Source organism: Pseudopipra pipra, chromosome 9, assembly GCF_036250125.1.
Source record: "Pseudopipra pipra isolate bDixPip1 chromosome 9, bDixPip1.hap1, whole genome shotgun sequence".
Lineage (NCBI taxonomy): Eukaryota > Metazoa > Chordata > Aves > Passeriformes > Pipridae > Pseudopipra > Pseudopipra pipra.
Window position 1 is genome coordinate 7,564,082 of NC_087557.1, and position 9,989 is coordinate 7,574,070.

At 38.8% G+C, this 9,989-nt stretch overlaps 1 protein-coding gene across 1 annotated transcript; it reads left to right on the forward strand.

Annotated features, from left to right (window-relative positions):
* Positions 1–5,879: 5,879 nt before the first annotated feature.
* RGS1 (regulator of G protein signaling 1) lies at positions 5,880–9,544 on the forward strand. Its single transcript, XM_064664427.1, has 5 exons — positions 5,880–6,109; positions 6,493–6,576; positions 7,206–7,267; positions 7,810–7,973; positions 8,665–9,544. Exons 1-5 carry the CDS (start codon positions 6,009–6,011, stop codon positions 8,848–8,850), a joined length of 597 nt encoding a protein of 198 aa, XP_064520497.1. The 5' UTR covers positions 5,880–6,008; the 3' UTR covers positions 8,851–9,544.
* The last annotated feature ends 445 nt before the right edge of the window (positions 9,545–9,989 follow it).

Genomic DNA, 9,989 nt, shown 5'->3' on the forward strand with positions numbered 1-9,989 from the left:
AATGTGTGCGTTTCCCAGATGGTGCATGATGAACACTTCCTGCGCTACCAAACAGCAGATACAGGAAGCATCACCATCAGCATCAGCACCCAAAAGTCACTGTACTGCAGTTTTTTCTCCCCCTCCCCCTTTTTTTTTGTCAACCCACTCAGTCTGGCTGAGAACCAGAAGTCCTTTGATTTCACAGAAATCAAACAGTTAATTTATTTCAGATGCAAAGCCTCAGAGAGAAAAGGATCTGATTTCTGATAAACTGTACAAGCTTATTACACTGTAATTAAGAAACGGTCACCAAAAAAAATGGAGAGTTACTGGATGTGCATATCAGTGAAATGTGCTTCAGCACCATGAGAAAAATATACATCTAATGCCTTGCACTGACTCTGTCCTATAATCACATGACTGCTAATGCTGAAAACACTTATAATAAAATATTGTTAATATTTTTCTGTAAAGCTGAGTCATGAAAGTTTGAAAAGATGCCATAGAGAAAATAGTAACCATGATAACAACTTATATTCCACAATGTTTTAAATTCGAAGGCTTACAGTAGCCAATGGTCACTTACAACAGCCAGAGAGGTGAGTGACATGACTGAAGTCACAAAAGGTGGAAGCACAGTGCCCATGGAAACATTTAGAGGTTTAGACAGATAAAGGAAAGACCCGTTGCCATCTCTTTACAGAGCCAGTAGGCATACCAGAATGGATGTAGAGACTGGACTGTATTTTAATCTCCATATGATTCATAAAACCAGGGAAAACATCACTTGAGTGCTCTCCACAGTGATTTCAAGAGCTCCTGACAGGTCTCTCCTTCGCTGCCATGGTCCAAAAAACCCCCCCAAAACTCCACAAGGTTCCCTCAGAAGCTAGGGGAACCCCTAAAAGAAAAAAAAAATCCCCTAAAAGTATCCTGCAGATACTTCAGAGACAGACAGGGCAATTTTGGGTAGAACTGGCAGTTTGCAGGAATGTTTCTGTCAAGTTATTTTATGTTGAGGAAGTGAAAGAGCTAAAACAGATTGCAGGAAAGCTCTGGTTACTTGTCCTCCAGAGTCAGGTCTCCCACACAACAAACACCACAAGACTTTCCTCAAGTGGTAGATCATTGCCCAAGGTTTAGTTTGTGGCATTCCTTGACCGAGGTTGGCATCAGGCTTCACTTGTTTTTCAAATATAGAAGTCCTCTTGTATTTTGAGAAGTACAATGCCATTCAATCCCAGTTAGGCCCCAATGGTTCCAAAATTAAAACTATCATTGAATTAATCAGGAACAACAGCTAACATTGGGAACATTTGAACTTTCGAACAAAAGCAATAGTCCTCAAAGAAACCAATTCTCAGTCAAATCATTCCAACACCAAAAACGAGACCACTAAAACCAGTAGCAAGATTTTTATCTTAATGGCTTCAGTATTTCATTCGAGCAAACTTTTGCTTGTAGCAGAAATTAGATATAAAAATAAATCATAATGGATACCACGACTGTTATGGACTGACTACATGCTATTAGAGAAAATCCTAATGTTCCAACATATCATCCCTGCACCTCAAAAGCACCCACCCTTTTTTTTTTTAATGAGCACTGTTTCCTCTCACATAAAAACTAGTTTCTATTTCCTTTAAGCGCCTTTTTTTTTTTTTCTTTTTTGGTAGAGAGATGGTTTATCAGCAGTTGACTTCTTTAGGTCACATAAAAGACAGCAGCATTTCAAAGAAATCACTTGTTTTCATAGTTGGCACTCAGCTATGTGATGGGCAGGTGGATATTCTGCAGTGGGGCAGCACTGTCTGGCTGGGCACTCAACTCAGCAGATGTGGCCAGGCTTAACTCCAGAGAACTCTGTGATAAACAGCAACAGTGCAGTGAAGCTAAAAATTGTCAAGAGTGACCAAAAAGAAACATAAAAGCAGAAGTCAGAAGGAGAAGCTTGAAGTCATTTACACCAGCAAATGGGACTTAAGAGTTCACAGAACGTTTTATCCTCTTTGCTTTAACCAAACTTGTCCAGTAACCTTGGAAATTCTCATATTTTCTCTCTTACACTCTACCAACTGGTCACCAAAAACAACAGAAAACAATGCATGGAAACAGGTTGGATATTAGCAAATATTTGCAAGTGTTTTCTGTGCACATTAAGTTGGATTAATTACTTATCACAAACCTACAAGAGATCTGGAAATCAGCAGAAATCAGCTGATGAAGCCCACCTGTGCTACTGTTGCTGCAAAAAGTGCTCCTCTGTCCTTTTATTGGACAGAGTTAAAGGAGGCAATGGGGTCAAACCCTAGGACAAAAAGAATTCTGTATCAAATGATGGGATTATTCTAATAAGCCCTACAATTGTAAGGCATAAAATATCCTTTTTGCAATTTCCTGTAATAACACAGAAGAAGACTGACTATTAAGCTAGGAAGTATTTCAAGCAGCAATTAGCCATCATGCTCTGCATGAAATAGAGGAAAGTGTTATATGGGTAGATTAAGACAGTGGGAGATGAAAAAGACAGGTCTATTACCAACCATCTCCTGAGGAAACTGAGGAGGAAACCCAGGAAATTAGGAGGACAGAAGTTATGCAAAAGCTTTCCACAGGCTCTGGACATAACTATGATACCTCATGGAATCATGTTAAACCCCACCAGAACCTGGACTACACTTCTGTCTACAGGAAACAAGGATAGTGCCCCTGAATATGGATGTATGCACATGGTTTGAAAGTATTATATTTTCTAAGTCAAGTTAAAAATCAGTAGCCCTTTTGACACTGCAAATGTCAAATCAGAGTATTCAGAGCAATAAAATGGTGCAAGCTGTAGGTAATCAACCTCTAGTCCATCCGTGGGATCTAGTCCAACTCTTGTGCAAAGCAGAATCCCCTACAATAACCAAACACATAGTTAGCAAAGCACTTTTAACTTTGGACATTCCATGCAGGGGTTTTCCTGGTTTTCTGTGGTCTGCAGACTTTCTGTGGAAGCATAAGGTTACCCAAGTAATGAGAAGTTAGTGTCAGCCCTATGAATCTTGCAGTTGCTCTTTGCCTTCTCACTGTAATTGTATATTTACCTAAGCCTTGTAGACAATTTTTCCCATTTTTGAAATTGGGAAACTCGCACTGGGCTCAACAAGTAATGTTTTAAAGACAAGTAGGCTTGCATAGAGTGAATCAAAGTCTGTGAAACATGCCATTGAGGAAAAAAAAGGATGTCTTGAATATCAGAGTTGCTCAGAGGAAGAAAGAATTTATCCACAGTGGAGGAAAAAAAGTGAATAATAATCACACTTCCACGTTGAGATGTCTGCTACTAAATGCAGTAGGCTTTGATTTTGCGGAGTTTGAGCACTGCTTACAGTAAGATATGAGAATATTGTTGTTTTATATTGCCTTTACACTTTTTATGGCCTAAGCTAAGAAGTTTATGAGCCAAACTTCTTTCCTAGGCACACACTGTTCATCCCCTCTCCACATCAGATACTCGTAACTCCCGGTCTTCTCTCTGCATTTCCCAGTCTTAAACGAATCTTTACACAAGTAGACAAATAGACCTGGCATAGAGTGAACCAGAGAGGCAGCTCTGATTTTCTTTGCACAGGAATAAAGAGCAGCAGTAGTAGTGCAGGGCATGGGGTTTACTGATTTGGAAGACAGGAGAGGACTCTCCCATGTATTAAGAGCATTGCTAATTGAGGATGTGAGAACAACAGAACATAAGAACATCAGCTGATGGCAGGTGGTCTGCTTGTTAACCACTACTTTTTCTTCCTTCACAGTATAGTACCCCACCTATTCCTACTTCACTTTTGACTGTCTTTATTAGCACCAGGATCCTAAAGACAAAGGTTATCACTTCTCCTAGAGTCCAGTGGTATAAGTGACACTGTTTTGTAATATTAATACATCTGATCTCCTCTATAAAAAATAAAGTATCTGGAAAGCAATTCAAATATTGTGTGACAGCAGCATTATCTTGATGTAAATTACAAGAATATTATTCTTTCTTTACTCAAGAGAATATTTATTGCAAGAACATGAAGTACAAAGACCACATGATAATCCCTTTCTAGAGGAAGGTCTGATGCAACACCTGTTATATGCATTGATATATTTAACAAATCCCAAAAGTAAAGATGGTAATTTCATTTTAAACGGAGAACAGACATTCCTTGTCTTGCAAACGAACTGTCAACAGTCTTGCATTGAGAGTAGGTATAAACAAACAAACCATCCTATTCTTCAAGAAATCTACTCTATCGAATCCCTCTTAGACTCGCAGAACGTCTCTGGTGGCTTGTTTATACCAGCTTGTAATTGTAAGTTCAAGACATTGCCCTGCTTCTAGCCTCAGGCTACAAAGTACCGGGAGATATGATAGGAAATAGTGATTTCGGTTTTTCCCCCCCTCGATGTGACTTTTGTCTGTCGCCTTTTACCCTTTTATTGCACCTTTGTGAGATGAGTTTGGATGCAGCACCTCTAAAACCCTCCCAGCAATTCACTAAGGACGGCTACTAACTGAGGAAACACAGTGAGGTGCTGAGGGGGCTGAATGTCAAAGCCCAGCACGCTGGGTACGAAAACACACACAGTACTGATAACATCTCTTTCTTCCTTTTTAGCCTTATTCAGGGCGGCTAAGAGCAGTTGGTGAATATCTCTGCTGCACAAAGGTCAGTGTTTACCTGATAGCACGGAGATAAATATTTCCTGCAGTACGACTTATGCAGATGCATTTGTGTCACTAAACACTGAGGATCGGGAGCCTCCTGCGGTTAAAACCACCCTGATGCAGACGGTGTGTCCTTGCGTGCACAGCTGTCTGCAGACAGCTTTTGGTCTCCCAGTCCTTTGCATCACACCTCACTAGGAAGTTGTAGATGTGTGAGCAGTTACCACGATCGTATGCAGCCCTGCTCGCATCAGTCATGAGCTATTTATAAGTAATCAAAGTTGTACGTGTTATTTAGTACAACAAAATCTTCAAAATGTCACAGAAAAACAAAACAATACAAAACCACCAATACAAAAAAAAAAACCCAACAAGCAATCAAGTAGAAATTGGGATGCCCAGGGACCAGATCAAGTACTTCAACATCTAAATCATCATCCTAGACAGAGAGTTACAATTAATTCTTCATCTTGTTTTATATCCATGGTTTCTTCTTTGCAATGGAACTTAAGTATGCACAAAAAACGCACACCTCCCTCAAACCTGCTGTAATATTCACACTGTGGTTACAACAGCAGCTCTTTAACTTAATATTTATACGTGCCAAGTCACTTAAAATTATGGAAGTGTTCCTGAAATATGGCAGTGTGCTTCCAAATAATCTGACTTGGTAAAATTACACCAAATTAAATAAGTTCTTGCTGCTTCAAAACCCTTTCCTATGAAAATCACTTCTAAATATTTTCACAGCACATATCTAAACAAACCAGATGCCTCTGTCCAATATAATATTCTAGTTTGAAACATAATTGGTGACTCTCATATAACTTGTTGCATATGGAACTTTAATACTGGAGTATCTTAAAGTACTTTTTTCTGGTATTCTGCTAAACCCACCTAATTAATTGAAAATTTCAGGTCATGGGCATGTAACAGATGAATTTTACGAAGAAAAAGACTGCAGTATTTGCACCTCATTTGATAAAACCAAGAAATATTTCTGATTTGCAAGTACCAATCAGAAAGGGACAAGGATTCAAAGTTCTAGAGGGGATTCTTTTTTTTTTCTTGGGTAACAGACACACACAGTGTCATCCGGTTTAACTTCGACCACAAGACACCGCTGTCTGTTTTCTTTCTCAAAAGACTCACGTCACTGTGCACTGAAAAAAGGGAACTTCCAGTTTGTGGTGAGGATACATGATAAACAGATCTGTTCACACCAGCTAGAAGGTCTGCCTGCGTCAATAAAAGGCAGCAGCAGAGGCAGGGAGCTGACATTTGGTGCTTGGAGGATTATCACTGCAAAAGTCGCTTCACACTGAAGTTAAGTAAAATGCCAGGATTTTTTTTTTCTCACAACATGACTGAATTAAATGGAAGAGAAGACTGCAAGCTTGCAGAAGGCAAAATCCATAAAAAGAAGCAAAAGTCTTTGTAAGTATATACAACTCGTACAAACTTTAATGTATTAGAAGTGAAAATAGCACTCCGCTAATCTTGGAGATTAAGAATTAGCACTGTGTTTCAGGCTAGATGACTGCAAAAGCCTGCTCAAAGCCCACGACTGCAGCAACATTAAAAAAGGCATGAGCTGAGGCATATCAATTAATTGATTGCTTTAAGTAATCAGAAGTAGATTTGGATACGGGGGGGCCTCTTAGTCTTTTCAAAAAAATTGCTTGGGTACGTAGCTTCCCAGACTTCAGTCATAGGATGGACCTGTCTGTCTCTGTTTAAAAGTTTGAAGAAAATTTAAGTGGAATTTAAATGCAACTGTAATTTTAATGGATTACAAAAATGTCTGTTCATTGTTTCAGTGGTGCAGATCTCAAAAACTATTTGAAGTGCATGGTACCACATATTGAATCTGGGATCAAGACTTCCAACACTAGAAATGTCATGTAAGTACTGAGATAAAACAAGTTATAAAATATAACTATAGCTAGTTTACAATGTAATAAACTACTTCATTTCTAAACTAGTAGAACAACAAATATTATAATAATGCCTAGAATTTCCAAACTGCAAGAGAGGTGAACATTAGTAAATAGAAACTATTCATGGAGTTAGAGATGTTTTCTTAGTGATTTGATGTATTTACATAAAATAGTGAGGGAGAAGACACCTCAGTTAAATCCATTTTCATCAGAAGGACATTGGTATCTATTCTCTAAAGATTTACAAGAAGCGGTGCTTCACACTTAAGTGAAGAGCAGGAGGTATTATCATTCTTGCAGAAATTTGGGGATAGAAGTACAGGTACAAAATTACTTTACTGCAATCACAGTAGAAGCTTATCTTCCTGGAAACTGAATTCAGGACAACATCATAGTTGCACATTTTTCCATCTCTGATTATTTTCCTGAAAATAGGCTGTCTCCAGGGTCTCAAATTATGAGAAAACCATAAGTTTAGTAAATACCTGGTATACATATTCCTAGAATATAATAATAAAATTTATCTCCTTCAGATGTGCAAAAAAACCCCCATGACTTCTTGCTTAAAGTTTTTCTTTCTCTTGTCACCTTAGGCTTTCTACAGAGGAAGTTATTCAGTGGTCACAGTCTTTGGAAAAGCTCTTGGCCAGCCAAAGTAAGTCTATTACTTCAATATGACTCTGAGGACAAACTTTTGTCCAACCTCACCAAATAGGCAAAGCTGTAGCATTATATAAACACTGCCAGAGAATGGCCAGCTGCGTTCCAGTTTTTTACAGCTCTCGCCATGGCCACAAGTACAGCTTTGTTTCCAAGTCGATTTTTTTCTTCTTTCCATTTTCAGTATAGCAAATAACCCCCAAATAGCTCATTTCAGTGCTTTTAGTTCAGTCTTCTATCCTTGGATAATACATTAGTGTAACTTGGAATTTTCTTTCCACTTGTACCATAAGACAGTCTGTTCAGGAAGGACTAGAACCCACTGATATAATATGGTACTCAGGGTCTAGATCTAAAAACACTGAACATTACTATGAAGACTCTCACCAGTCTTAATATTAGACTATCTGTAGTATGGTGAAGAAGGGAAGAACAGTGTATTTTGGCAAGATTTTATATCAGATTTCAATACAACTCCTGCTATTTACTTTATCCTTTCTGGTCAATAAGTGAAGATGTATTTGTGTTTGGCTTTAGGTGGTCAAGGTGTCTTTCGGGAGTTCCTGAAGTCAGAGTTCAGCGAGGAAAACATCGAGTTCTGGTTGGCTTGTGAGGATTACAAGAAAACCAAGTCTGATCAGTTACATGGCAAAGCAGAGAGGATTTATGAGGAGTTTGTTCAGTCAGATGCTATTAAACAGGTATGTACAGAGTCAGTCAGTGCAGTGTTACAGTACAGGGATTCTGGACAGTGAGAAAATAGAAGTGTAGCTTCACTGACGTACTCACACATTCACTCAGTTACATAAGAGGAAGAGATAGACATATGTTTTCATGACCATACTTGCATCACTGCTGTCTTCAGCCATAAGATTATCAGATCTCACAAACAGAGTCACAGGATACAGGCCGGTACTTGGCAGCACCAATAGCAGAGCTCAGCAAAGGCCTCAGCAGCTTAGCACATGATGCTTCTTGCTGAGTCAGCCCAGTTTGAATTACTGATGGTGTCTGTAGATCCCTAGAGTTTTGCTAGCAGAAGCACCATGGGTAATTTCTTGTCTTTTAAAATATGCGGACCTTCTAGAAAATTGAAAGTTCTGTATGTTGGTCATATTTCAAACTGGAGACAATCAACACAAGGTTTCTCTCTTTAACTGGAGGCTGTTCCTCCAAGTAGTCCATTGTTGAGCTGTATTACTTCTGACTCCATAAGAAACTGCACTTCTATAATGAACAGCAATTTCAGTGCCTAACTGGAATATAAGTACCTAAATTCCCTCAGTTTGCAGTTCTGACATTGAACCATCACACTGAGTTCTAAGGCTGAAAACATTAGATATAGAGAGTACATTTTTAAGTTTTCAATGGCATTTGGTTTTTCCTTTCCAGATCAATATTGACTATCAGATGAGAGAAGCAACAGCCAAAAAGGCTCAAGACCCAACTCACACAAGTTTTGATGAAGCCCAGAAAACAGTGTACACCCTTATGGAAAGGGATTCATATCCCAGATTTTTAAAATCCAAAACCTACCTGAACCTTTTGAACCAGCTGCAACCCAACACTTCAAAATAAAGTGTTTGAGGCAGTGAAGAGCCAGGTAAACTCTATGTAGAGTATCCTGACAAGATCCTTCAGGGTGGTTGGATCTCGGCAAGGAAAATCCCTGCCTTGGGAGGAAGAGTACGAGGGAGATGCAAAAAGCTCCACAGCCAAGACAATGCAGGATAAAAACTGGCAAGGCTGTCACAAGGGTGAGAGCAGCACAGGGAGAAAATCCTCTCCTCCCATACACCATGGAGTCAAGACAGGATATGGATACTATTTGTTGTTTGAACTACACTATGAACATTGAAACAAATCTTAGATCCCAAAGAACTGCTGATTATTGGGAAGTGCAAGACTATCAAGCTGAGTAATGGGAAAAGATTATCAAGTTCAGAAGAAAAACAAGGATGACTGACAATTTTGTGCATAACGAGAAAACGTTCAGACAAGACTGATAGCTGTCATAAAAATCTGTGAAGTGTTAATAAGTGTGAGTGTGAGCTCCACGATGCTATTGTGCTATGTAAATATATTATAAATTGACATGTGTTAAAATTTATGTTTTAAATTATATAAGAATTATATAAGCTGTACTTTTAATAAGTTTGTACTCAACAGGCAGGTATGTAGCATCTTTGCTGTTTAATTTATTGCAAAATAATAAGCAACTCTTCAATGAGATCTACTTAAAAATAAAGTTTTATTGTCATTTTGTATCTTATTTTAAGTGATCTTTCAACCATAATTACTGAAGTATTGAAACATGATCCCCTTCCATCCCACTGTACCACTACTCATCCTGGTATCCAAATATTAATTTTGCCACCAGGACTTGTCTCTTTTTATCCATTTTACACAACCATAACCTTAGTTTTCTGGAGTGGGTGATCCTGACTGACACAGATCCATCCTCACAACCCCCAAGAAAGAACAAACAAACAAAAAAGAGGAGCAGGTCTGAACTTCCTCCCTGTTTTTCATACTGCCCCAGCTACCAGCACTTCAAACAAAGCTCAGATACAGAAATTGTTTAACCACTGAACTCACAGTTCAATCCCCTTTTGACACTAATGATGTGTTGAGCACACAGATCACCCATGGTTGCTTATGCAGAGAGGCAGCAATCAGTGAGGCTCACCAGGAGTCCCATTGCTTGCTCACCACCT

Excerpts from the sequence above, each read along its gene's own strand:
- RGS1 (XM_064664427.1), top strand. The coding sequence starts at position 6,009 with ATGCCAGGATTTTTTTTTTCTCACAACATGACTGAATTAAATGGAAGA. Across the intron at positions 6,110-6,492 it reads AAAAAGAAGCAAAAGTCTTT|TGGTGCAGATCTCAAAAACT; the intron begins GTAAGTATATAC and ends TCATTGTTTCAG. Across the intron at positions 7,268-7,809 it reads AAAGCTCTTGGCCAGCCAAA|GTGGTCAAGGTGTCTTTCGG; the intron begins GTAAGTCTATTA and ends GTTTGGCTTTAG.